Source organism: Nomascus leucogenys, chromosome 10 (assembly GCF_006542625.1).
Source record: "Nomascus leucogenys isolate Asia chromosome 10, Asia_NLE_v1, whole genome shotgun sequence".
Lineage (NCBI taxonomy): Eukaryota > Metazoa > Chordata > Mammalia > Primates > Hylobatidae > Nomascus > Nomascus leucogenys.
The window spans coordinates 60702805-60729769 of NC_044390.1; the positions used below are offsets into that span (position 1 = coordinate 60702805).

General features: G+C 53.3%; 1 protein-coding gene across 8 annotated transcripts in view; it reads left to right on the forward strand.

Annotated features, from left to right (window-relative positions):
• Positions 1–8366: 8366 nt before the first annotated feature.
• TYK2 (tyrosine kinase 2) overlaps positions 8367–26965 on the forward strand; it is a 28195-nt gene continuing 9596 nt past the window's right edge. For 2 of the 8 annotated variants that reach the window (XM_030820879.1, XM_030820880.1), the window contains exons 1-13: positions 8368–8561; positions 10516–10728; positions 18756–18879; positions 18974–19121; positions 20288–20451; positions 20967–21348; positions 21817–22014; positions 22094–22251; positions 24207–24315; positions 24408–24600; positions 24683–24786; positions 24909–25094; positions 25235–25322. In XM_030820879.1, the coding sequence (XP_030676739.1) occupies positions 8555–8561; positions 10516–10728; positions 18756–18879; positions 18974–19121; positions 20288–20451; positions 20967–21348; positions 21817–22014; positions 22094–22251; positions 24207–24315; positions 24408–24600; positions 24683–24786; positions 24909–25094; positions 25235–25322 (2074 nt within the window). In that variant the 5' untranslated portion in view covers positions 8368–8554. Of the gene's footprint in view, positions 8562–9158; positions 9324–10515; positions 10729–18755; positions 18880–18973; positions 19122–20287; positions 20452–20966; positions 21358–21816; positions 22015–22093; positions 22252–24206; positions 24316–24407; positions 24601–24682; positions 24787–24908; positions 25095–25234; positions 25323–26965 lie in introns of all 8 variants that reach the window. The other 6 variants (XM_030820881.1, XM_030820882.1, XM_030820883.1 and 3 more) reach the window with 6 other exon arrangements.

Below are 26965 nucleotides of genomic sequence, written 5' to 3' on the forward strand. Positions count from 1 at the left end.
TCCTTCTTTGCACAGACCTGTGTATTGTCACCTCCCATGTACTGTGGGTGCCACCAGAGCACGGACTTTTTCTTGCAACATGCACAGTGCCAGAAAGGGGACCTTCAGGAAACATTTGCAAAAGCACTGGATAAAAAACCCTGGAATGCTGTTGTGCCCAAGCCGATCACCACCAGGGGGCAGGAGTGAGCTGCAAATCTAGTAACTTTCCTTAGTGTTTTGTGTATGTGTGAGAACGGCAGGTAGGAGCTGCAGGGAGACTCCTGGAGCCCTGAATGAGCCTCGCACACCTTCCAAGATCTCTTTATTTTTCAGAGACAGGGTTCTCTCCACGTTGCTCAGGCTGGATTTGAACTGAGCTAAAGCAGTCTGCCCCCCTCGACTTCCCAAAGTGTTGGGACTACAGGCCAGTGTGCCCTGCTGCGTAAAAATTTTAATTTTTGAGCCGGGCGCAGTGGCTCCCGCCTGTAATCCCAGCATTTTGGGAGCCCGAAGAGGGCGGGTCACAAGGTCAGGAGTCCGCGACCAGCCTGACCAACGTGGTGAAACCCTGTCTCTACTAAAAATACAAAAATTAGCCGGGTGTGGTGGCACGTGCCTGTAATCCCAGCTACTCGGGAAGCTGAGGCGGGAGAATCGCTTGAACCCAGGAGGCCGAGGTTGCAGTGAGCCAAGATCGCGCCACTGCACTCCAGCCTGGGCAACAGAGTGAGACTCCGTCTCAAAAATAATAATAATAATTTTTGTTCATCATAGACATTTTGGTGTTAATTTCAGTTTTTCAAAATACTGCATTCCTTGTTATTGAAGGTTTTGTTTGTATTTTGTGAAACGGAGTCTCACTCTGTCACCCAGGCTGGAGTGCATTGGCACAATCATAGCTCACTGCAGCCTCTAACCTCTGGGCTCAAGTGATTCTCCTGCCTCAACCTCCTGAGTAGCTCAAATTACAGCCAAGAGACACACACTGCATCTGGCTATCCACCACCAGTCCTTTTTTTTTTTTTTTTGAGACCGAGTCTTGCTCTGCTGCCCAAGCTAAAGTGCAGTGGCCCAATCTCGGCTCACTGCAACCTCCACCTCCCAGGTTCAAGTGATTCTCCTGCCTCAGCCTCCTGTACAGGTGTGCGCCACCACACCTGGCTAATGAAGTGTATTAACTCATTTGATGCCCCTGACATGCCTCTGGGTTTGGGACTAAATAGTCACATCTTGCAGAGGAGGAAACTGAGGCACAGTGAGGTTAAGGGACCGCCCAGGATCACAATGATGGAGCTGGGACTTGAACTCAGCCCGTCTGGTGCCAGCCTTCATGTATGTAAGTTACTCCTCTGTATCCTCTCAGGCCAGCACCAAGTGTCTCATTTGGGGCTGCTCCTGAGAATTTTCCAGAGAACACAGGTTCACACAAGTGCCCAAAGGAGCATAGAATTTTTGTGGAAAGATTCCCAGGAGGCTGGGCGTGGTAGCCTCATGCCTGTAATCCCAGCACTTTGGGAGAACAAGGCAGGTGGATCACCTGAGGTCAGGAGTTTGAGATAGCCTGGCCAAGATGGTGAAACCCCGTGTCTACAAAAAATACAAAAATTAGCTGGGCGTGGTGGCAGGTGCCTGTAATCCCAGCTACTCAGGAGGCTGAGGCAGGAGAATCCCTTGAACCCAGGAGGCGGAGGTTGCAGTGAGCTGAGATCATGCCATTGTACTCCAGGCTGGGCGACAAGAGTGAAAAACTGCGTCTCAAAAAAAAAGATTTCCCAGGAAAGCCATCTCATGGTTGTTTTGAGGAGGAGACTGGCTGTTCCTTGAACTCTCTCACTCATGAAAACACAAAGGTATTTTACTTTTAATCCATCAACTCTTGGCTTTTCGCAGGTCCCGGGGGCTCTGAGGAGGCCCCTCCCTGCAGCCCTTGCAGAGCCAGGGGAAGCCCCCAGCTTTTGTTCCTTCCGAGAAACCCACTGTAGTGGCGTGGCCAACTGTCCTGGCTTGCCCAAGACTGTCCCAATTTTAGCATGGAAAGCCCCCCATTGGGGAACCCCCTCAGTCCTGGGAAACCCCCTCCTGTTAGTCACGTGTGGGGTCTGGGGCCTCCCTTATGGACCAGGTCTGAGTTTGGGCAGGAGGCCCCAGGCCTTGGCAAAACAGCCTCCTTAGCCTCTTTTCTTCAATTGTCAAGTGGGGGTACTGATACCACTTGCAAATAAACTGAGAAGAGGCTGGGCGCAGTGGCTCACGCCTGTAATCCCAGCACTTTGGGAGGCCGAGGAGCACAGATCACAAGGTCAGGAGATTGAGACCATCCTGGCTAACACGGTGAAACCCCGTCTCTACTAAAAATACAAAAAATGGCCAGGCGCGGTGGCTCACGCTTGTAATCCCAGCACTTTGGGAGGCCGAGGCGGGCGGATCATGAGGTCAGGAGATCGAGACCACGGTGAAACCCCGTCTCTACTAAAAATACAAAAAATTAGCTGGGCATGGTGGCGGGCGCCAGTAGTCCCAGCTACTGGGGAGGCTGAGGCAGGAGAACGGTGCGAACCCGGGAGGCGGAGCTTGCAGTGAGCCGAGATTGCGCCACTGCACTCCAGCCTGGGCAACAGAGCAAGACTCCGTCTCAAAAAATAAATAAATAAATAAATAAATAATTAAAAAATAAAAATACAAAAAATTAGCCAGGTATGGTGGCAGGCGCCTGTAGTCCCAGCTACTGGGGAGGCTGAGGCAGGAGAACGGCATGAACCTGGGAGGCGGAGATTGCAGTGAGCTGAGATCACGCCGCTGCACTCCAGCCTGGGCAACAGAGTGAGACTCCATCTCAAAAAAGAAAAGAAGCTGGGAGGACTCAGAGATGGCTAAATACCCACCCTCGGCCCAGTGTCCAGGCTGGGAAAATGTCAGAGTTATTTATTTATTTATTTATTTATTTATTTATTTATTTATTTGACAGGGTCTTGCTCGGTTGCCCAGGCTGGAGTGCAGTGGTGCAATCACAGCTCATTGCAACCTCCACCTGTGGACTCAAGCGATCCTCCCACCCCAGCCTCCCTAGTAGCTGGGACTACAGGCGTGTATCACCATGCCCAGATAATTTTTTAATTTTTTTGTAGACACGAGGTTTCACTATGTTGCCCAGGCTGGTCTGGGACTCCTGGGTTCAAGCGATCCTCCTGCCTCTGTCTCTCAAAGTGCTGGGATTACAGGTGCCAGCCACCGCACCAGCTCATTGTTAGAATTAATTATTGTTACTGGGAGTATGACTAGCATTGTTATTATTAGTCGCCTCATGTGGCATTTCCTGCTAGTTCCTTTGGGAGCGGGGAACACCGGGTCCCAGGCCCACTCGGCCCACTGTGTTCTAGCGTCTAATCATGGAGCATCACCCTGATGGCTGTTGAAAAATCTGGCACTCTCTAGGCCAGGCACGGTGTCTCACACCTGTATTACCCAGCACTTTGGGAGGCTGAGGTGGGTGGATCACCTGAGGTCGGGAGTTCAAGACCAGCCTGACCAACATGGAGAAACCCCATCTCTACTAAAAATACAAAAAAGTAGCCGGGCATGGTGGCACATGCCTGTAATCCCAGCTACTCGGGAGGCTGAGGCAGGAGAATCGCTTTAACTCGGGAGGCAGAGGTTGTGGTGAGCCGAGATTGCGCCACTGCACTCCAGCCTGGGCAACAAGAGCGAAACCCCCTCTCTCAAAAAAAGAAAAAAGAAAAAAGAAAAATGTGGCACTCTTGGCTTCCAGGTATTGTACTCCAGGCGGCGACAGAGAGGAAGCTCACGACCAGCTCTCCCGCAGCAGGTAGGACAACAGCCAGGGATTCCTGGCTCCCAGGCCATTCATTCCCCTCAGCGCTGGCTTCTTAAGCCACCTACTGGGCTCGATGCACAATCTCAGGCGCTGAGGGCACAGCAGACAACCAGACAGACCTCTTTCTGGTGCGGTCCTAGAACCGCAGACAGGCAATAGAACTTGTACTCAAAGAAACTTCCCGGGGGCTGGGTGCGGTGGCTCATGCCTGTAATCCCAGCAGTTTGGGAGGTCAAGGCGGGAGGACCACTTGAGCCCAGCAGTTTGAGACCAGCCTGGGCAACATGGTGAAAACCCACTTCTAAAAAAATACACACATACAAAAGTTAGCCAGCCGGCCAGGCGAGGTGGCTCACACCTGTAATCCCAGCACTTTGGGAGGCCAAGGCGGGAGGATCACGAGGTCAGGAGATCAAGGCCTTCCTGGTCCACATGGTGAAACCTTGTCCCTACTAAAAAATACTAAAAAATTAGCCGGTTGTGGTGGCACGCGCCTGTAATCCCAACAGTTTGGGAGGTCAAGGCGGGAGGACATTTGAGTCCAGCAGTTTGAGACCAGCCTGGGCAACATGGTGAAAACCCATTTTTTTCTTTTCTTTTCTTGTTTTTTTTGAGATAGAGTCTCACTCTGTCGCCCAGGCTTGAGTGCAGTGGCGCGATCTCGGCTCACTGCAAACTCCGCCTCCTGGGTTCAAGTGATTCACCTGCCTCAGCCTCCCAAGTAGCTGGGATTATAGGCACCCGCCAACACGCCCGGCTAATTTTTGTATTTTTAGTAGAGACGGGGTTGGTGGAAGCCCATTTCTATAAAAAATACACACACACACAAGTTAGCCAGGCGGCCGGGCGCGGTGGCTCATGCCTGTAATCCCAGCACTTTGGGAGGCCGAGGCAAGAGGATCATGAGGTCAGGAGATTGAGGCCATCCTGGCCAACATGGTGAAACCCCATCTCTAGTAAAAAATACAAAAAAGTTAGCTGGCTGTGTTGGCACGTGCCTGTAATCCCAGCTACTCTGGAGGCTGAGGCAGGAGAATCGCTAGAACCTGGGAGGCAGGGATTATAGTGAGCCGAGATCGTGCCACTGCACTTCGGCCTGGTGACAGAGCGAGACTCTGTCTCAAAAAAAAAAAAAAAATGTTACCCAGGCGTGATGATGCACATCTGTAGTCCCAGCTACTCGGGAGGCTGAGGTGGAAGATTGCAAATGGTGAATCTGGGAAGTTGAGACTGCAGTGAATTGAGATCACAGCACTGCACTCCAGCCTGGGCAACAGAGTGAGACTCTGTCTCAAAAAAAAAAAAAAGAAAGAAAGAAAGAAGAGAAACCCAGCTGGGCACGGTGGCTCACATCTGTAATCCCAGCACATTGGCAGGCCAAGGCGGGTGGATCACCTGAGGTCAGGAGTTCGAGACCAGCCTGGCCAACCTGGCGAAACCCCATCTCTATTAAAAATACAAAAATTAGCCAGGCGTGGTGGTGCACGCCTGTAATCCCAGCTACTAGGGGTGCTGAGGCAGGAGAATTGCTTGAACCTGAGAGGCAGAAGTTGCAATGAGCCAAGATCGTGCCAGTGCACTCCAGCCTGGGCAACAGAGCAAGACTCCGTCTCATTAAAAAAAAAAAAAAAAAACTTCCCATGAAATGTCAGGTTGCAATAAGGACTCTGAAGAAAATAAAGCAGAGCCCAGGAGGTCAAGTTGCCCAGGCTGGAGTGCAGTGGTGTGATCACGGCTCACTGTAGCCTCAACCTCCTGGGCTCAAACAATCCTCCCACCTTGGCCTCCGGAGTAGTTGGGACTAACTAATTTTTGTCCCCCCACGAGATGGAGTCTCACTCTGTAGCCCAAGCTGGAGTGCAGTGGCGCGATCTTGGCTCACTGCAACTCCACCTCCTGGACTCGAGCGATTCTCATACTTCTCATACTTTAGACTAATTTTTTTATTTTGGGTAGAGAGGGAGTCTTGCTATATTGCCCAGGTTGGTCTTGAACTGGGCTCAGACAGTACGCCTGCCTTAGCTCCCCAAAGTGCTAGGTTTATAGGGATGCGCCACTGCACCCAGCCAGGCCAAGTCTCTATCAGCATTTTTATTTTATTTTTATTTTTTTGAGACAGAGTCTCGCTCTATCGCCCAGGCTGGAGTGCGCTGGTGCAATCTCAGCTCACTGCAAGCTCCGCCTCCCAGGTTCACGCCATTCTCCTTCCTCAGGCTCCGGAGTAGCTGGGACTACAGGTGCCCGCCACTACGCCCGGCTAATTTTTTGTATTTTTAGTAGAGACAGGGTTTCACGGCGTTAGCCAGGATTTCCTGACCTCATGATCCGCCCGCCTCGGCCTCCCAAATTGCTGGGATTACAGGCGTGAGCCACTGCGCCCGGCCTCTACCAGCATTTTCTTTTCCTTTTTCTTTTTTTTTTTTTTTGAGACAGAGTTTAGCTCTTGTTGCCCAGGCTGAAGGGCAATGGTGCGATCTCGGCTCACTGCAACTTCCGCCTCCCAGGTTCAAGCGATTCTCCTGCCTCAGCCTCCTGAGTAGCTGGGATTACAGGTGCCCACCACCACGCCCAGCTAATTTTTGTATTTTTAGTAGAGACAGGGTTTCACCATGTTGGCCAGGCTGGTCTCGAACTCCTGACCTCAGGTGATCCGCCCGCCTCGGCCTCCCAAAGTGCTGGGATTACAGGTGTGAAAGAGACCATGCCCGATCTCTTTCAGCATTTTCTTTTTCTTTTTTTCTTTTCTTTTTTTTTTTTTTTTTTTTTTTGAGAGAGTCTCTCTGTCGCCCAGGCTGGAGTGCAGTGGCGCGATCTCGGCTCACTGCAGGCTCTGCCCCCCAGGGTTCACGCCATTCTCCTGCCTCAGCCTCCCGCGTAGCTGGGACTACAGGCACCCGCCATCTCGCCCGGCTAATTTTTTGTATTTTTAGTAGAGATGGGGTTTCACTGTGTTAGCCAGGATGGTCTCGGTCTCCTGACCTCGTGATCCGCCCGCCTCGGCCTCCCAAAGTGCTGGGATTACAGGCGTGAGCCACCGCGCCCGGCCTCTTTCAGCATTTTCATACTGAATGTCCACAGCTGCCCTGTGAGGAGGCTTTTTACCCATATATTCTGACTCAGAGAGAAGCAGCCACATGTCCCTTGGCCATGGCAGTTAAGACCGACTCCATGGAGCTGGGTGTCTTGGCTCACATCTGTAATCCCAGCACTTTGGAAGGCCAAGGCAGGACAATCGCTTGAGGCCAGAAGTTCAAGACCAGCCTGGGCAACATAGCCAGACCCCATCTCTACAAAAATTTAAAAATTAGCCACAAAATTTAACAACAAAAGGGCCGGGCGCGGTGGCTCACGCCTGTAATCCCAGCGCTTTGGGAGGGTGGATCACGAGGTCAGGAGTTCGAGACCAGCCTGGCCAAGATGGTGAAACCCTGTCTCTACTAAAAATACAAAAATTAGCCGGGCGTGGTGGCGGGCGCCTGTAGTCCCAGCTACCCGGGAGGCTGAGGCAGGAGAATTGCTTGAACCCGGGAGTCTGAGGTTGCGGTGAGCCGAGATCGCACCATTGCACTCCAGCCTGGGCGATAAGAGCGAAACTCCATCTTAAAAAAAAAAAAAAAAAAGTGGAAGATGAGGAACTTGATCAGATATCAAGGATGAGCGGATGATTTAATAGGCTTCTTTGCTAAGACTTGGCTGGGCAGGTGAAAGACAAAGTCAAGGAGTGGTTATGGTATGTCACAGAAGAAGGGTCAGAGGACGGTCTTTGTTACCTCTTCATGCCTGAGTTTCTTCCTCTGTGATAATAAGAGCCGCCACACAGGGAGTTGCTGCTAGGATCAAATGAGATAATGTATGTGAAACGCTCTGGCTGTAGGCTTCTCAGCAAATGGGCAAGACTTGCGGAGTGGAGATTTGAATTCACGTCTGGTGGGTTGTCCAAGCTGCTACCCTGACCGCTAGGGAGCTTCAGAGGACAGGGCTGCAGGTGATGAGGAAAAGGACAGGAGCAGGTGGGCGAGGAATGCCTCCCAGGAGTGAAAGAGGGGGAATTTCAGTCAGCAGGGTGGAGTCGGCCAGGTAGAAACGAGGGAAAGGAGACAGGACCAGATGGAACGGGGAAGCCACAGGGCAGAGCGTCGGAGGGTTGAATGGTGGCCGGTGCAGCTTTGAACACCGAGGTGAGGACATGCAGCTGTGTCCTAGGGTCAGGACCGTACACGCCTGACCCAATTCCACTGCACACAGGGGAACTCCGGGATCCGGCCGCGTTGCCCACATACTTCGCTCTCCAGCCCGCCTCTCGCAAGCCCCTCCCACGTCTCCGTCTACCGTCTGCTAGCCAATAGCAGAAGCGACAGCGCATCTGGGTGCCGACTCAGCCAATTGCGGCTGAGCGACGAGTGAGCCCCAGGACCAATCAGGGTGCCGCCACCATGGCAGAAAAAAAAAAAACAAAAAAACTTCCAATGGTGACGTGCGAGGAGAACAGAGCAGCTGCCAATGGGCGTGCGCGTTTCAGGCGGCCAATGGGAGGAGGCGTCTCGGCGGGGGACAAGTAGCAGCTGCCCGCGGGGCGGGGGGCGGGGTCCGGGTTCGAGCTTGTGTTCCCCCGGAAGGGTGAGTCTGGATGCGGGCGCGGAAGGGGCGCGGCCGGAGGTCCTCAGGAAGGAGGCTCGGGGACTGGCTGCGCTTGACAGGCTGCACTTGGATGGGAGCACCTGGTGCCTCGGGACTGCTCCGATGCCTGGTGGGTGCTCATCCCAGTTCCCGCCCTTGCCGGCCGGGTTTAGAGGTTTTGGGGGGAGGACATGGGGGCGTGCAGCCTCCCCAGTTGCAAACCTCACTCCGACCCCGTCTTCAAAGCTGGGTCCAGGTCCAGTGGGGACGAGAAAGGAGGAAGGAGGAAGTAGGCTCCGCGAAAGCCCCATCCCCAGGATCTCATCTATAACATGAATAGGTATTAATGGCAAACGCTAATTAAGCGCTTACCGTATACCAGGCACTTTCTCTGCCTCGCGTTGAATCCTCCCAGCAGCCCTTTGAGGTAGACACTGTTACATGCCCATTTTCCAGATGAGGAAACCAGCAACATGGGTGGAACTTACAGCCCCTCCACTTCCATACTGGCGCCCTCAGGAGGCTCAGGCCCTGGACTGGGGGGATGGAGCTGGACATAAACTCTCCTAGGCTTTGGAGAGTCAACAGGGACTGAGGTCACTCATGGGGGTACATGTGGGAGAGGAGAATTGTGGCCTGAAAGAGGCCATCACCACGATGAAACTAATAACAATTATGCTATTCTTGGTTTAGTCATATTTGTTCTTTTTGTGTGTGCCTGAATCAGAGTCTGTGCTGAATGTGTAATATGCGGAACTATATTGAAACATTACAACCATCTTTTGATGGCAACACTCTGAGGACCTCCCTTTTCCAGATGGGGAAACTGAGGCCCAGAACTGCTAAGTGGCTTGCTTGAGTTGACACAGGGAGCTCCAGGACTCGCCCTCAGGTCTGTTTGACCACACCGGCCTGTCTGGTTATTTTGGGGAGGTGGGTTAAGAGCAGATTTTTTATTTTACTTTTTATTTATTTATTGTATTTTAGTAGAGATGGGGTTTCACCATGTTGGTCAAGATGGTCTCAATCTCCAGACCTCGTGATCTGCCCACCTTGGCCTCCCAAAGTGCTGGGATTACAGGCATGAGCCACCGCGCCTGGCCCTTTTTATATATTTTATTTATTTATTTATTTATTTATTTATTTATTTATATTTTTAGAGTCAGGGTCTCACTCTGTCACCCAGGCTGGAATGCAGTGGTGCGATCACTGCTCACTGCAGCCTCCAACTCCTGGGCTCAGGAGATCCTCCTACTTCGGCCTCCTGAGTAGCTTGGACTACAGTTGTGCGCCCCCACGCCTGGCTAAATTTTAAAAATTTCTTGTAGAGGCCAGGCACAGTGGCTCACGCCTGTAATCCCAGCACTTTGGGAGGCCAAGGCGGGTGGATCACCTGAGGTCAGAGGTTCAAGACCAGCCTGGCCAACATGGCAAAACCCCGTCTCTACTAAAAATACAAAAATTAGCTCAGTGTGGTGGCAAGCGCCAGCTACTCAGGAGGCTGAGGCAGGGGCATCACTTAAACCCAGGAGGCGGAGGTTGTGGTGAGCCAAGATCGCACCATTGCACTCCAGCCTGGGCAGCAAGAGTCAAACTCCATCAATAAGATAAGATAAGATAAGATACAATAAAATATAAAATAAAATAAAATAAAACGTCTTGTAGAAACAGGGTCTTGTTCTATGGCCTAGGCTGGTCTCGAGCTCCTGGGCTCAAGAGATCCTCTTGCCTCAACATCCCAAAGTTTTGGGATTAGAGGCATGAGCCACTGTACCTGGCCAGAGCAGATTTTTATGTCTGTGTCAATTTGTGGAAAGAGAGGAGGGTTCAGTGGTATCGTTGATGAGAGATCTAGGTGGGGATGCATACCCCAACCCTGTCCAACAAATGTGGAAAACGAGACTCAGAGAGGGAATCGGGTCTCTAATGTCATGTCAAGATGGGAGCCTAGGATCTTCCCCTCACGCCAAGATGGGAGCCTAGAATCTTCCCCTCGGACCTCAGCTGGGGTGGGTGGAAGGTTGAGGAGCTAACAGGGGTCTCTGGGCTGAGACTTGGGAGCTGACAGATTGTCCCCTTTCCAGCTGAGCCAGCTGCCAGGAGCATGCCTCTGCGCCACTGGGGGACGGCCAGGGGCAGCAAACCTGTTGGGGATGGAGCCCAGCCCATGGCTGCCATGGGGGGCCTGAAGGTGCTTCTGCACTGGGCTGGTCCAGGCGGTGGGGAGCCCTGGGTCACTTTCAGTGAGTCATCGCTGACAGCTGAGGAAGTCTGCATCCACATTGCACATAAAGTTGGTGAGTCTGGGGCATTGGCACCATGGGGACTGGGGTGGGTGTGCAAGCAGCAGCTGGGCCCCAGCCGTGTATCCACTCACCCATCCACCCACCCGTCCACCCATGCATCCATCCACCCATCCATCCACCCTCCTAATCACCCACCCATCCATCCACCCACCCACCCATTCAACCACCCACCCATTCATCCACCCACCCATTCATCCATCCACTCATCCACCCATCCACCCACCCATCCACCCATCGATCTATTCATCCATCCATCCATCCATCCATCCATCCATCCATCCATCCATCCACACACCCACCCATCCATCCATCCATCTACCCATCCACCTACCCACCCATCCATCCACCCACCCACCCATTCATCCACCACCCATCCACCCACCATCCATCTACCCACCCACCCATCCATCCACCCACCCATCCACCCACCCACCCATCCATCCACCCACCCACCCCCATCCCCCCCCCACCCATCCACCCACCCACCCATCCATCCATCCACCCACCCACCCATCCATCCAACCACCCACCCATCCATCCACCCACCCACCCCCCCACCCCCATCCACCCCCACCCACCCATCCACCACCCACCCATCCATCCACCCACCCACCCATCCATCCACCCACCCATTGATCCATCTATCCATCCATCCATCCATCCATCCATCCATCAATCCATCCATCCACCCGTTCATTCGGCGAACATTTTGTAAGCATCTACTGTGTGGCAGCTGCAAATCACTGCCTTTGTAGAGCTGAAATTTTAGTAGGGAAGACAGCAAGAAATATAATAAATCAGAAAACTTGGCCAGGTGCAGTAGCTGACACATGTAATCCCAGTATTTGAGGAGGCCCAGGCAGGAGGATTGCTTGAGGCCAGTAGCTGGAGACTAGCCTGGGCAACATAGGGAGACCTTGTCTCAACAAAATAATTTTTAGAAATTAGCCAGGCATGGTGGTGCATGCCTGTAGTCCCAGCAACTTGAGAGCCTGAGGCAAGAGGATCGCTTGAGCCCAGGAGTTCAAGCCTGCAATGAGGTATGGTTGCATCACTGCACCCCAGCCTGGGTGACAGAGTGAGACCCAGTGTCATTAAAAAAGGAGTCAGGCCTGGGCATGGTGGCTCATGCCTGTAATCCCAGCACTTTGGGAGGCTGAGGCTGGTGGATCACTTGAGGTCAGAAGTTTGAGACCAGCCTGGCCAACATGGCAAAACTCCAGCTCTACTAAAAATACAAAAACTAGCCGGGTGTGGTGGTACGCGCCTGTAATCCCAGCTACTCAGGCAGCTGAGGCAGGAGAATGACTGGAACCTGGGACATGGAGGTTGCAGTGAGCTGAGATCACACCACTGCACTCCAGCCTGGGTGACAGAGTGAGACCCTGTGTCATTAAAAAAAGAAAATTGGGCCGGGCACGGTGGCTCACACCTGTAATCCCAGCAGTTTGGAAGGCCAGGGCGGGCAGATCACGAGGTCAGGAGATCGAGACCATCCTGGCTAACACAGTGAAACCCCGCCTCTACTAAAAATACAAAAAACAAAACAAAACAAAACAAAAAACTAGCCAGGCATGGTGGCACATGCCTGTAGTCCCAGCTACTCGGGAGGCTGAGACCGGAGAATCACTTGAACCTGGGAGGTGGAGGTTGCAGTGAGCTGAGATTGCGCCACTGCACTTCAGCCTGGGACAGAGCGAGACTCCATCTCAAAAAAAAGAAAAAAAGAAAGTCTGTAGTAGATATATCTGGAAGTGCAATTTTCTCTGCTGGAGGAGGGAAAGCCTTTCTTTTTTTTTTTTTCTTTGAGATGGAGTTTCACTCTTGTTGCCCAGGCTGGAGTACAATGGCGCGATCTCAGCTCACTGCAGCCTCCACCTCCCAGGTTCAAGCAATTCTCCTGCCTCAGCCTCCTGAGTATCTGGGATTGCAGGCACCTGCCACCATGCCTGGCTACATTTTGTATTTTTAATAGAGACGGGGTTTCACTATGTTGGCCAGGCTGGTCTTGAACTCCTGACCTCAGGTGATCTGCCCACCTCAGCCTCTGAAAGTGTTGGGATTACAGGCATGAGCCACTGCACCTGGCCTTTTTTAATTTTTGAAACAGAGTCTTGCTCTGTCACCCAGCCTGGAGTGCAGGGTGTGATCTCGGCTCACTGCAACCTCCACGTCCCAGGTTCAAGCCATTCTCCTGCCTCAGCCGCCTGAGTAGCTGGGATTACAGGCATGCACCACCACTCCTGGCTAGTTTTTGTATTTTTAATAGAGCTGGAGTTTTGCCATGTTGGCCAGGCTGGTCTCGAACTTCTGACCTCAAGTGATCCACCTGCCTCAGCCTCCTAAGTAGTTGGATTACAGGCGTGAGCCACCATGCCCAGCCAAGGGAAGGCCTTTCTAAGGCGGCTTTGGTTACATATACCTTCCTCCAGAAACTCCTCTTACCTCCCCCATTCCCAGCTTTCCATGACTGGATGGGGGCATTGTAACCAATTTTTATAACACTTCCTACCTCCCCATTGATGGCTGAGTCTTTTTTTTTTCTTTTGTGGAGACAAAGTCTCTCTCTGTTGCCCAGGCTGAAATGCAGTGGTGCAATCATGACGCATTGCAGCCTCTACCTGCCAGGCTCAAGTGATTCTCCTGCCTCAGTCTCCCGAATAGCTGGGGCTACAGGCACACGTCACCACACCCAGATCGTTTTTGTATTTTTTGTAGAGATGGGGCCTCACCATGTTGCCCCATGCTGGTCTCAAACTCCTGGGCTCAAGCCATCTGCCCGCCTTGGCTTCCCAAAGTGTTGGGAGGCACAAGCCATCCCCCCTGGCCATGACTGATTTTTTCTTTTTTTGAGACAAAGTCTCGCTCTGTCCCCCAAGCTGGAGCGCAATGGCGCAAACTCGGCTCACTGCAACCTCCACCTCCCGGGTTCTAGCGATCCTCCTGCCTCAGCCTCCTGAGTAGCTGGGATTACAGGTGCCCACCACCACACCTGGCTAATTTTTGTATTTTCAGTAGAGACGGGAGTTTCACCATGTTGGCCAGGCTGATCTTAAACTCCTGACCTCAAGTGATCCGCCTGCCTCGGACTCCCAAAGTGTTGGGATTACAGGTGTGCGCCCTCGAGCCTGGCCGTGGCTGATTCTTTGTTTTGTTTTGTTTGAGACAGAGTCTTGCTCTGTTGCCCAGGCAGGAGTGCAGTGGTGTGATCTCAGCTCACTGCAAGCTCCGCCTCCCGGGTTCACACCATTCTCCTGCCTCAGCCTCCCAAGCAGCTGGGACTATAGGCGCCTGCCACCATGCCTGGCTACTTTTTTGTATTTTTAGTAGAGACAGGGTTTCACTGTGCTAGCCAGGATGGTCTCGATCTCCTGACCTCGTGATCCACTTGCCTCAGCCTCCCAAAGTGCTGGGATTACAGGTGTGAGCCACTGTGCCTGCCCCCATGACTGTTCTTAAAGGACTCAGGTGTGCGGGGTGATGTGAAACACGCTCAGCAGAGGGAACAGCATGCATGGAGGCCTGGAGAGCTTGATCTGTTTGAGGAAGCGAAAGACCTTCAGGGTGACTGGGGTATCAATTTTGAGAGTTTGGAAGGGGAAGTAACAATTGAAATTGGGGCATAGCAGGCAAAAGCCAGGGTGGGGGTACTCAGAATCAAGGGTCAAGGGGTTGGGCATTCTCTGGGAGCATGGGGAGCCATGAAAGGTTTAAGCCAGAGAGTGAAGCAGTCTAACTAGTTATTTTATTTTTTATTTTATTTTTATCTTTTATTTTTGATTCGTTCTTTAAGAAGTTGTCTCAGGCCAGGCACAGTGGCTCACGCCTGTAATCCCAGCACTTTGGGAGGCTGAGGCGGGCAGATCACTTGAGGTTAGGAGTTTGAAACCAGCCTGGCCAACATGGTGAAACCCTGTCTCTACTAAAAATACAAAAATTAGCTGGGCATGGTGACACACATCTGTAATCCCAGCTACTCAGGAGGCTGAGGCAGGAGAATCGCTTGAACCTGGAAGACGGAGGTTGCAGTGAGCCGAGATCGCACCACTGCACTCCAGCCTGGGCGACAGAGTGAGACTCAGTCTCAAAAAACAAAAATACGAAACATTGGCCAGGTGTCGTAGCTCACACCTGTAATCCTTGCAACTGCCTAAGTAAACTGCACTCTGGTTGAATACTGGACTACTGTGCAGCCAGGAAAAGGAATTTAACCACAATTACTCATATCATTCTGTATGAAGCTTTATAACCTCTTGTAGCCTGAAAAGCACATTGCAGAGGGACATCTGCAGTATAATACCACACATTTACAGTTCATAACATTTTTTTTTTTTGAGACAGAGAGTTTCGCTCCTGTTGCCCGGGCTGGAGTGCAATAGCACGATCTCAGCTCACTGCAACCTCCACCTCCCAGGTTCAATTCTCCTGCCTCAGCCTTCCGAGTAGCTGGGATTACAGGCATGCGCCACCACGCCCGGCTAATTTTGTATTTTTAGTAGAGACGGGGTTTCTCCATGTTGGTCAGGCTGGTCTCGAACTCCCGACCTCAGGTGATCCACCTCCCTTGGCCTCCCAAAGTGCTGGGATTACAGGCGTGAGCCACCACGCCCAGCCACATTTCATAACATTTAAGACTAGATTGTAGAGGATATGAAAATTATAAACACTACTTCAGGGCAGGGCACAGTGGCTTATGTCTGTAATCCCAGCACTTTGGAGGCTGAGCTACTCAGCCTGCCAGCTACTCAGGAGGCTGAGGTGGGAGGATCGCTTGAGCCCAGGAGTTTGAGACCAGCCTGGACAACAATGGTGAGAGACCCCTTCTCTACAAAAACTACAAAAATCAGCTGGGCATGGTGGCGTGCGCCTGTAGTCCCAGCTCCTTGGGAGGCTGAGGCAGGAGGATTGCTTTAGCCCAGTAAGTCGAGGGTGCAGTGAGCCATGATTGCACCACTGCACTCCAGCCACACCCGGCTAATTTATTTTATTTTTAGTTTTTTTAGAGATGAGGGGTCTCACTATGTTGCCTAGGCTGGTCTTGAACTCCTAGGTTCAAGTGATTCTCCCGCCTTAGCCTCCCAAAGTGCTGGGATTACAGATGTGAGCCACCATACCCAGCGTTAGATAAAATTATTTATATTATTTTATTATTTTTTTTTTAGACAGAGCCTCACTCTTTCACCCGGGCTGGAGCGCAGCGGCGTGATCTTGGCTCACTGCAACCTCTGCCTCCGGGTTCAAGCAATTCTCTTGCCTCAGCCTCCTGAGTAGCTGCGATTACAGGTGCGCACCCGCACACCCAGCTAATTTTTGTATTTTTAGTAGAGACGAGGTTTTGCCATGGTGGCCAGGCTGGTCTCAAACTCCTGACCTCAAGTGCTTCACCTGCCTCAGCTTCCGAAAGCGCTGGGATTATAGGCGTGGGCCACTGCACCCAGCCAGATATAATTTGTTTTTTTTTTTTTTTTTTTTTTTTTGAGACAGTCTTGCTGTGTCGCCAGGCTGGAGTGCAGTGGCACAATCTCGGCTCACTGCACCCTCCGCCTCCTAGGTTCAAGCGATTGTCCTACGTCAACCTCCGGAGTAGCTGGGACTGAAGGCGCACCCCACCATGGCCAGCCAATTTTTTTTTTTTAGATCTCACTCTGCCGCCCAGGCTGGAGCTCAGTGGCACGATCTTGGCTCACTGCAACCTCCGCCTCCCGGGTTCAAGCAATTCTCCTGCCTCAGCCTCCCCAGTAGCTGGGATTATAGGTGCATGCCACCAGGTCCAGCTATTTTTTTTTTTTTTAATAGAGACGGGATTTCACCATGCTGGCCAAACTGGTCTCGAACTCCTGACCTCAGATGATCTGTCCACCTCAGCCTCCCAAAGTGCTGGAATTACAGGCATGAGCCACTGCACTTGGCCTAATTTTTGTATTTTTAGTAGAGACGGGTTTCACCATATTGGCCAGGCTGGTCTTGAACTCCTGACCTCAGGTGATCTGTCCACCTCAGCCTCCCAAAGTGCTGGGATTACAGGCATGAGCCACCATGCCTGCCCTACAGATACAATTTTTTTTTCTTTTCTTTTTTTTTTTTTTTTTTTTTGAGATGGAGTCTTACTCTGTTGCCCAGGCTGGAATGCAGTGGCATGATCTCAGCTCACTGCAACCTCTGCCTCCTGTGTTCAAGCAATTCTCCTGCCTCAGCCTCCTGAGTAGCTGGGACTACACGTGCACGCCACCACGCTTGGCTAATTTTTGTATTTTTTAGTAGAGATGTGGTTTCACCATATTGGCCAGGCTGGTCTTGAAGTCCTGATCTCGTGATCCGCCTGCCTCAGCTTCCCAAAGTGCTGGGATTACAGGCGTGAGCCACTGCACCCAGCTGACAGATACAATTTTTTTTTTTTTTTTTGAAACAGAGTCTCGCTCTGTCGCCCAGGCTGGAGTGCAGTGGCGCAGTCTGCGCTCACTGCAAGCTCCACCTCCTGGATTCACGCCATTCTGTTGCCTCAGCCTCCCGAGTAGCTGGGACTACAGGCATCCGCCACCACGCCTGGCTAATTTTTTGTATTTCTTAGTAGAGACGGGGTTTCACCGTGTTAGCCAAGGTGGTCTCTATCTCCTGACCTCGTGGTCCGCCCACCTCAGCTTCCCAAAGTGCTGGGATTATAGGCGTGAGACACTGCGCCGGGCCGACAGATACAATTTTTAAATGACATCAATAGAAAGAAAGATGCCCTGGGTAGCTGGTGTGGGAAATTACAGCAAGTCTGGAGACTGGATTGGGGTTGAGGTTTGCATTTGACAGTGGTGGATGGATCCCCAGGACATGGAGTGTGCAGGAAGAGCAGGTCTTGGTGACCGATCTGTTTTGGAGCGGGTGGGAGAGGTTGAAGATAAGGACCAAGTTCCTGGTTTGAAGAACTGGGCAGAAGCCACACACCCTGGCTCATACCCATAATCCCATCAACTCCAGAGACTGAGGTGGGAGGATCGCTTGAGCCCTGGAGGTTGAGGCTACAGTGAGCTAGGATTGCAGCACTGCACTGCAACCTGGGTGGTAAAGAAAGACCCTGACCCTTAAAAAAAAATGGGCAGAGGAAGGGAAGGTTGGAGTTTGCCGACCACAGATAAGATGTGTTGTTTGGAACAAGGCATATCTAAGGAGGGGGCTGTGATGTCCAGGGGGAGACAGCCAGGAGGTGACTGGATGTTTCTTTGGGGCTGGAGTTCAGGGAGATGCCGGACAATTGCAGCAGTTTGTAGAGTTATGTGGGTCAGGCTAGGATTAGTTTTGCTGCAGGAATAAGCAATCCCCCCAAATCTTAAGACAATCAAGGTTTACCTAAAATCGGCCGAGCACAGTGGCTCATGCCTGTAATCCTAGCACTTTGGGAGGCCAAGGTGGGCGGATCACCTGCGGTCAGGAGTTTGAGACCAGCCTGGCCAACATGGCAAAATCTCGTCTTTTCTAAAAATACAAAAACTAGCCGGGGTGATGGCACACACCTATAATCCCAGCAACTCAGGAGGCTGAGACGGGAGAATCACTTGAACCCAGGAGGCGGAGGTTGCAGCGAGCCGAGATCGCGTCACTGCTCTCCAGCCTGGGCAACAGCAAGACTCCATCTCAAAAAACAAAAAAAAAGGTTTACCTAAAATCAAGTACAGGTTGGATGGTTCACCTCTGTCTTATAGCTTCACCATCTGGCACAAGAAGCCTTCAACATACCTCGGATGGTGAAGGTGGCAAGAGGATTTATTTCCAGTCTTGGAAATGTGCCCAGCCCTTTGGCCAGAAACCAGTGCAATTGACCCCATCCTAGCTGCAAGGGAGGCTGGGAAATGTAGTCCTGTGAGGCCACAGCATGGGCAACATATGCACTGTCCTCTGCCCAGGGGCAACGTGAGACTGAAGCTACAGGTCAGGGAGGGGGCCTCAGAGGGAGTGTGAAGGCAGACATGGGGTCTTTGGGGCTGATGGTAGCACATGATGTGACCCCTGACCTCGTTTCTCCCCTGGTCCAGGTATCACTCCTCCTTGTTTCAATCTCTTCGCCCTCTTCGATGCTCAAGCCCAAGTCTGGTTGCCCCCAAACCACATCCTGGAGATCCCCAGAGACGCAAGTCTGATGCTATATTTCCGCATAAGGTGGGTGGAGACCCCTTTGCAAAGCTCATCCCCTCCTGTGCTGAAGCTGGTCTGACTCTGTGCTAAGCCCCAGCTGCGTCCCTCCTTCCTGCAGGTTTTATTTCCGGAACTGGCATGGCATGAATCCTCAGGAACCGGCTGTGTACCGTTGTGGGCCCCCAGGAACCGAGGCATCCTCAGATCACACAGCACAGGGGATGCAACTCCTGGACCCAGCCTCATTTGAGTACCTCTTTGAGCAGGTATGAGCAGGGCTCGGGGGGCAAGACTATTTGTGGGAGACTTAGGGGCAGTTGAGGAGCCCCCATTTCCCTCCCTGATTCAATATAGCTAATAGGTTTCAACTCATGCCATCTGGGGATCTTTTTTTTTTGAAATGGAGTCTTGCTCTGTGGCCCAGGCTGGAGTGCAGTGGCGTGATCTCAGCTCACTGCAACCTCCACCTCCCAGGTTGAAGCAATTCTCCCACCTCAGCCTCCCAAGTAGCTGAGATTACAGAAGCCCACCACCACCCCTGGCTAATTTTTCTATTTTTACTAAAGACAGGGTTTCACCATGTTGGCCACGCTGGTCTCAAACTCCTGACCTCAAGTGATTCACCTGCCTCAGCCTCCCAAAGTGTGGGATTACACGTGTGGGCCACCATGCCCAGCCAAGAGTTCAGGTTGAAGGGGAAAGAGTGCTGTGATTGATTAGTAATATCTGCCACAGGCACAAGATTGACTAGAGGAGGGGTGTATGCTGTGTATTTGGCCTTTCCAGTAAATGGTGGTCTCTCCCCTCCTCAAGGTGGTGAGACGCAGGAAATTAGAGTTCTCTGGCTAGAGCAAGCTTGTCCAACCCCTGGCCTGCAGACTGCATGCTGCCCAGGACAGCTTTGAATGAAGCCCAACACAAATTCCTAAACTGTCTTAAAATATTCTGAGATTTTGCTGCGATTTTTTTTTTTTTTTGAGATGGAGTTTCATTCTTGTTGCTCAGACTGGAGTGCAATGTCACGATCTCGGCTCACTGCAACCTCTGCCTCCCGGGTTCAAGTGATTCTCCTGCCTCAGCCTCCTGAGTAGCTGGGATTACAGGCATGCGCCACGACACCGGCTAATTTTGTATTTTTAGTATAGGCGAGTTTTCTCCATGTTGGTCAGGCTGGTCTCAAACTCCTGACCTCAGGTGACCCGCCCGCCTTGGCCTCCCAAAGTGCTGGGATTATAGGCGTGAGCTACCATGCCCGGCCTGCGATATTTTTTTTTTTTTTAGCTCATCAGCTATCATTAGTGTTAGTGTATTTTATGTAGGGCCCAAGACACTTCTTCCATTGTGGTCCAGGGTAGCCAGAAGATTGGATACCTCTGGGCTAGACAGGAACGCATTCTCACACCTCCCTTGCTGCTCAATTTCCTGTTCCCAGGGCAAGCATGAGTTTGTGAATGACGTGGCATCACTGTGGGAGCTGTCGAGCGAGGAGGAGATCCACCACTTTAAGAATGAGAGCCTGGGCATGGCCTTTCTGCACCTCTGTCACCTCGCTCTCCGCCATGGCATCCCCCTGGAGGAGGTGGCCAAGAAGACCAGGTGTCTGGGAATGGGGTGGGGATGCTGTGTAGGCAGGGGGAAGTGTCCTGAGCATCTGGGAGCCAGGGTGGACTTCGCATATTGCCGTGCCTCTACTTTTTTTTTTTTTCTGAGCTGCAGTCTCTCTCTGTCACCTAGGCTGGAGTACAGTGGCGCAATCTCGGCTCACTGCAACCTCTGCGTCCCAGGTTCAAGAGATTCTTCTTCCTCAGCCTCCCGAATAGCTGGGATTACAGGTGCCCGCCATCACGCCCAGCTAATTTTTGTATTTTTAGTAGAGACGGACTAAGTTTCATCATGTTGGCCAGGCTGGTTTCGAACTCCTGACCTCAAGCGATCCTTCCGCCTTGGCCTCCCAAGTAGCTGAGACTACAGGCTCAAGTCACACCTGGCTAGTGTGCCTGTTTTCCAGATGAGGCAGCTGAGGCTCAAAGAGGTTAAGCCACTTGCCCTGTGTCACCCAGTTGGGCCTACAACCCAGGTCCCTGACCAGCCCCTCCCTGTGTTCCCCTCAGCTTCAAGGACTGCATCCCGCGCTCCTTCCGTCGGCATATCCGTCAGCACAGCGCCCTGACCCGGCTGCGCCTTCGGAACGTCTTCCGCAGGTTCCTGCGGGACTTCCAGCCGGGCCGACTCTCCCAGCAGATGGTCATGGTCAAATACCTAGCCACACTCGAGCGGCTGGCACCCCGCTTCGGCACAGAGCGTGTGCCCGTGTGCCACCTGAGGCTGCTGGCCCAGGCCGAGGGGGAGCCCTGCTATATCAGGGACAGTGGGGAGGCCCCTACAGACCCTGGCCCTGAGTCTGCTGCTGGGCCCCCAACCCACGAGGTGCTGGTGACAGGCACTGGTGGCATCCAGTGGTGGCCAGTACAGGAGGAGGTGAACAAGGAGGAGGTGAGTAAGGTACCTCTTCCACCCCGGGGGTTCAGGTTGGGCTGGGTTGGGGGTCTCTTTTCATCCTTGGCCCTAGCCTCTGAGGGTGGCTGACCTGAGCCCTCTCCCCACATGGCTCTGGGGCACCTGTCCGCTGGGGCCAGTTTCTTGGAGAAGGTCCTCCATCTGCTTACCCCCTGGGGACCTTATTTCTGGGGTCTGCACCTCCAAGGAACCCCTTCATCTGGGGACTGGCACCTGGGTGTGAGGGGGTCAGGATTCTGCTCTCTGCCCTCCCTAAGGGTACGGCTTCCAGCATGTGTATGTTTTTGGGGTGGGTCTCCATCCCACCTGTGACACTGGGACTTGGGAGGTCAACCCAGGTTGGTGCCTGGCCCTTCTGGCTCCAGTCTCTCCCCAGGGGAAAGTGCAGGAGGTATAAACGGGCATTGCCCTCTCCATCCTCTGCCCCACTTGCTGGGTGTTCAGGCTTCTAGTGGTAGCAGTGGCAGGAACCTCCAAGCCAGCCTGTCTGGGAAGAAGGCCAAGGCTCACAAGGCAGTTGGCCAGCCGGCGGACAGGCCGCAGGAGCCACTGTGGGCCTACTTCTGCGACTTCCGGGACATCACCCACGTGGTGCTGAAAGAGCGCAGTGTCAGCATCCACCGGCAGGACAACAAGTGCCTGGTGAGGCCCAGGGTGGGGACTGGGCTAGGGGCCGTCATGGGCTGGGAGGACACCCACCTGATGCGCCCCTGGCTGGCAGGAGCTGAGTCTGCCTTCCCGGGCTGCGGCGCTGTCCTTCGTGTCGCTGGTGGATGGCTATTTCCGCCTGACGGCCGACTCCAGCCACTACCTGTGCCATGAGGTGGCTCCCCCACGGCTGGTGATGAGCATCCGGGATGGGATCCACGGACCTCTGCTGTGAGTGCTGGGTGGGGGGCTCTGGGGGCCACCGCCAAGGGTGCCAACTAGACTGTGAGCCCTAGGGGCTGTGCAGGGTGTGTGTGTAGGTGCACGTCTTATTTTTTTTTATTTTTTGTCGCCCAAACTGGAGTGCAGTGGCGTGATCTCAGCTCACTGCAGACTCCGCCTCCCGGGTTCAAGCGATTCTCCTGCCTCAGCCTCCCGACTGACTACCTGGGACTACAGGTGCTCGCCACCACGCCAGGCTAATTTTTGTATTTTTGTAGAGATGGGGTTTCATCAGATTGGCCAGGCTAGTCTCGAACTCCTGACCTCAGGTGATCCACCTGCCTTCGCCTCCCAAAGTGCTAGTATTACAGGCATGAGCCACCATGCCCGGCCATGACTGTCATTGTGTGTTGAGGTTGTCACTGCACAGAACTGGTGATTTTCATGGGACTGTGTGTTACCCTGACGCTGGTGACCATTCAGGGGTATGTTGGATGCTTCCACCTCTGCAGGTGGCTGCCTGTGCTGGTAACTTGTGGGTCACTGTCTCAGCAGTCCTGTGTGTGACTTGTGGGCCTGAGGGTGTGAAGTTGTCGGTACTTACGTCATCATCAGGTGCAGGGGTGTGTGTGGCTGTCCTGTGTGCTGCCAAGTCATGATTCGTGACTGTCTCCTTGTCTGGTCACTGCCCCTGTGACTCTCTGTGCCTTGTCCTACTTGTGATGCCAGGGGAGGGGGAAGTGGCCATTTCACCTTGTGAGGCCTGTGGCTGTGCCTGCTGTCAAGGCTATATGTGTGCTGCCTCCATACAGACAGGTGTTTGGGGACCATGTGTGTCAGCCACTGCACATGTAGGTGTCTGGACCTATGTGGCCATGACACCTTATAGTGCATGTTTGTGTCACCTCTGTGTCTGGGATGCCCCGGCCCCTATGTTACCCTGTCACACTGGGTGATTAGTTGTGTCTGGGATCGTTGTCCTTTGCTTGTGTGATTGGCCATCCACCGTGTGTCACCCTTGTGAGTGGTGGTGGCCGTGGCTGGGTGTGCGCCCATCCGGCTCCTGATGGCTGTTTCCTATCTTGGAGTGTGTGTCACCTTGTCAGGTCCTGTCTGGCATCAAGTACAAGAGCAGGAGTAGGCTGGGTGTGGTGGCTCACGCCTGTAATCCCAGCGCTTTAGGAGGCCGAGGTGGGAGAATCACTTGAGCCCAGGAGTTCAAGAGCAGCCTGGGCAACGTAGCAAGGTCTCTTAACTACTGAAAACACAAAAATTAGCTGGACACACCTGTAATCCTGGCTCCTCAGGAGGCTGAGGTGGGAGAATCTCTTGAGCCTGGGAAGTCCAAGCTGAAGCGAGCCAAGATTGCACCGCTGCACTCCAGCCTGGGCAACAGAGCAAGACCCTGTCTCAAAAAAAAAAAAAAAAAAAAAAAAAAAAAGAGAGAGCAGGTAGCCGGGCACAGTGGCTCATGCCTGTAATCCCAGCACTTTGGGAGGCTGAGGCTGGCAGATCAGCTGAGGTCAGGAGTTTGAGATCAGGCTGGCTAACATGGTGAAACCTCCTTTCTACTAAAAATATAAAAATTAGCTGGGCATGGTGGCAGGGACCTGTAATCGCAGCTACTCGGGAGGTTGAGGCAAGAGAATTGCTTGAACCCGGGTGGGCGGAGGTTGCAATAAGCCGAGATAGCGCCACTGCATTCCAGCCTGGGTGACGAGGGAAACTCCGTCTCAAAAAAACAAACAAATAAACAAAAAAGCAGGTGTGTGCCTGCTGCTGCATTGTGTCTCCATGTAAGTGGCTGTGTGTCCAGAATTAGTGTCCCCACAAGAGTGGCTGTGTCTGACACTTGTCCTAGCTGTGTGTGTGCCCTCTAAGCAGGTAATGAGTGTCATTGTTCCCGGGTATGGGTCCAGCAGTGGCCCCAGGTGGCCTGATAGTACCCCTGGACCCCCTTCCAGGGAGCCATTTGTGCAGGCCAAGCTACGGCCCGAGGACGGCCTGTACCTCATTCACTGGAGCACCAGCCACCCCTACCGCCTGATCCTCACAGTGGCCCAGCGTAGCCAGGTGAGCCCAGGGCTGGGGGCTGGGGCTAGGGCTGGATACGTTCCCTGCCTGGTCCCCTGCTCACTGCTCCCACCTCTGCCACCTCCTGCCAGGCACCAGACGGCATGCAGAGCTTGCGGCTCCGGAAGTTCCCCATTGAGCAGCAGAACGGGGCCTTCGTGCTGGAGGGCTGGGGCCGGTCCTTCCCCAGCGTTCGGGAACTTGGGGCTGCCTTGCAGGGCTGCTTGCTGAGGGCCGGGGATGACTGCTTCTCTCTGCGTCGCTGTTGCCTGCCCCAACCAGGAGGTTCGACGATAGGGGGACCTCTGGGTGGGATGTGGCATCTCTCCCCAAGGCCCGCCCTCCATGACTTGACACCTGCCCCCAGAAACCTCCAATCTCATCATCATGCGGGGGGCTCGGGCCAGCACCAGGACATTCAACCTCAGCCAGCTCAGCTTCCACCGGGTTGACCAGAAGGAGATCACCCAGGTGGGTGCAGGGAAGGGGCCCGGGGCAAGGGCAGGGCCCATGGGGATGTGGGTGCTGGGGGCCTTGGGAGATCAGCTGCTAACTTTCACCATGGCCGTATTCTGTGCCACATGATCCCGCAGCTGTCCCACTTGGGCCAGGGCACAAGGACCAATGTGTATGAGGGCCGCCTGCGAGTGGAGGGCAGCGGGGACCCTGAGGAGGGCAAGATGGATGACGAGGACCCCCTCGTGCCTGGCAGGGACCGTGGGCAGGAGCTACGAGTGGTGCTCAAAGTGCTGGACCCTAGTCACCATGACATTGCCCTGGTGAGTGGGCAGGGCCAGGCCTGGGGGTGTGTCTGTGGAGGAGGTGGCCGGAGGAGGTGGGATGGGAGGGGTGTGTCTGTGGAGGAGGTGGGATGGGAGGGGTCGGCTTTGCAGCCACCTGACCTGCCTGGTCCCCACAGGCCTTCTACGAGACAGCCAGCCTCATGAGCCAGGTCTCCCACGCGCACCTGGCCTTCGTGCATGGCGTCTGTGTGCGTGGTCCTGAAAGTGAGTGGGTCCCGCCATACCCATCCCCCTTTGGCAGGCCACCCCGACTTATACCTACTCCCTGATCTGTACCCCAACCCTCGACCTGCACCCCAACCTATGCCTATTTCTCGACTCTCACCTGTACTCTGATCCCGGGCTACACCTTGACCTTCAACCTAGACCCCAACCCCTAACAATATTCCAGCCCATAACTTACATCCCAACACCTCAACCCTCACCTGCCCTCAGTCTCAACCCCCACCCTGATTCCCAACTACATCCCCATTTCCATCAACCTCCCAAACAACCTCTACAGTCCAGCCCCCATCTGCCCCTGGCCCCATCAGCACTATGGCCTCAGGCACACTCCACCGCTGATGTGTGCTGATCCTCCTAGACCTCAGCCCCTGCACATCCAACCCTGCCTAACCCCACCTCTTCCTTTCCTCTGCAGGTAGCTCAAAACTCCTTGTATAGGCTAGGTGTGGTGGCTCACACCTATCCCAGCACTTTGGGAGGCAGAGGTGGGAGGATTGCTTAAACCTAGGAGTTCAAGACCAGCCTGGGTAACATGGCCAGACCTTATCTTTACAAAAAATTTAAAAATCAGGGCCAGCCATGGTGACTTGTGCCTGTAGTCCTAGCTACTTGGGAGGCTGAAATGGGAGGATCACTTGAGCCCAGGAGTTCAAGGCTGCAGTGAGCATTGTACCACTGCACTCCAGCCTGGGCGACAGGGCGAGACTCTGTCTCAAAAAAAATAAAAAATAAAAAAAAATAAAGCCCTTGTATGGAACAACCCTAGACCCACCCATCCCTCAACCCCCCTGTGTGTGTGTGCATCTCCCCCACTTTCCCCTGGACCCTGGCCAACACCCTGACCCACATCCCTCTGACTACTCTGGTACCCAAACATCACTTATACCCCAACCTCAAGCCCTTAGCCTCTGCTTATCCATGCCCATCCCCCCCATCCCTAGTTGCTTACTTTGTAGGCTCACCTTTATCTCTCTTTTTGTGAGACTAGGGTCTCCCTCTGTTGCCCCGGCTGCAATGCAGTGGTGCCATCATGGCTCACTGAAGCCTTGACCTCCCGGGCTCAAGCGATCCTTCCGCCTCAGCCTCTTGTGCACCTGGGATGACAGGCGTGTGCTATCACACCCGGCTGATTTTTAAAATTTTTTTGTAGAGATAGGGTCTCACTATGTTGCCTAGGCTGGTCTCAAACTCCTGGGCTCAAGGGATCTTCCCGCCTCAGCCTCCCAAAGTGACAGGATACAGGCATGAGCCACTGTACCCTGCCACCTTTATCTCTTTTTTTTTTTTTTTTTTTTTTTTTAACTTTTTTGAGACAGAGTCTCACTCTGTCACCCAGGTTGGAGTACAGTGGCGTGATCTCGGCTCACTGCAAGCTCCGCCTTCTGGGTTCAAGCAATTCTCTTGCCTCAGCCTCCCGAATAGCTGGGATTACAGGCATGTGCCGCCACGCCCAGCTAATTTTTTTTTTTTTTTTTTGAGACGGAGTCTTGCTCTATCGCCCAGGCTGGAGTGCAGTGATGTGATCTCAGCTCACTGCAAGCTCCATCTCCCACCATTCTGCCTCAGCCTCCCAAGTAGCTGGGACTATAGGCGCCCACTACCAAGCCTGGCTAATTTTTTTG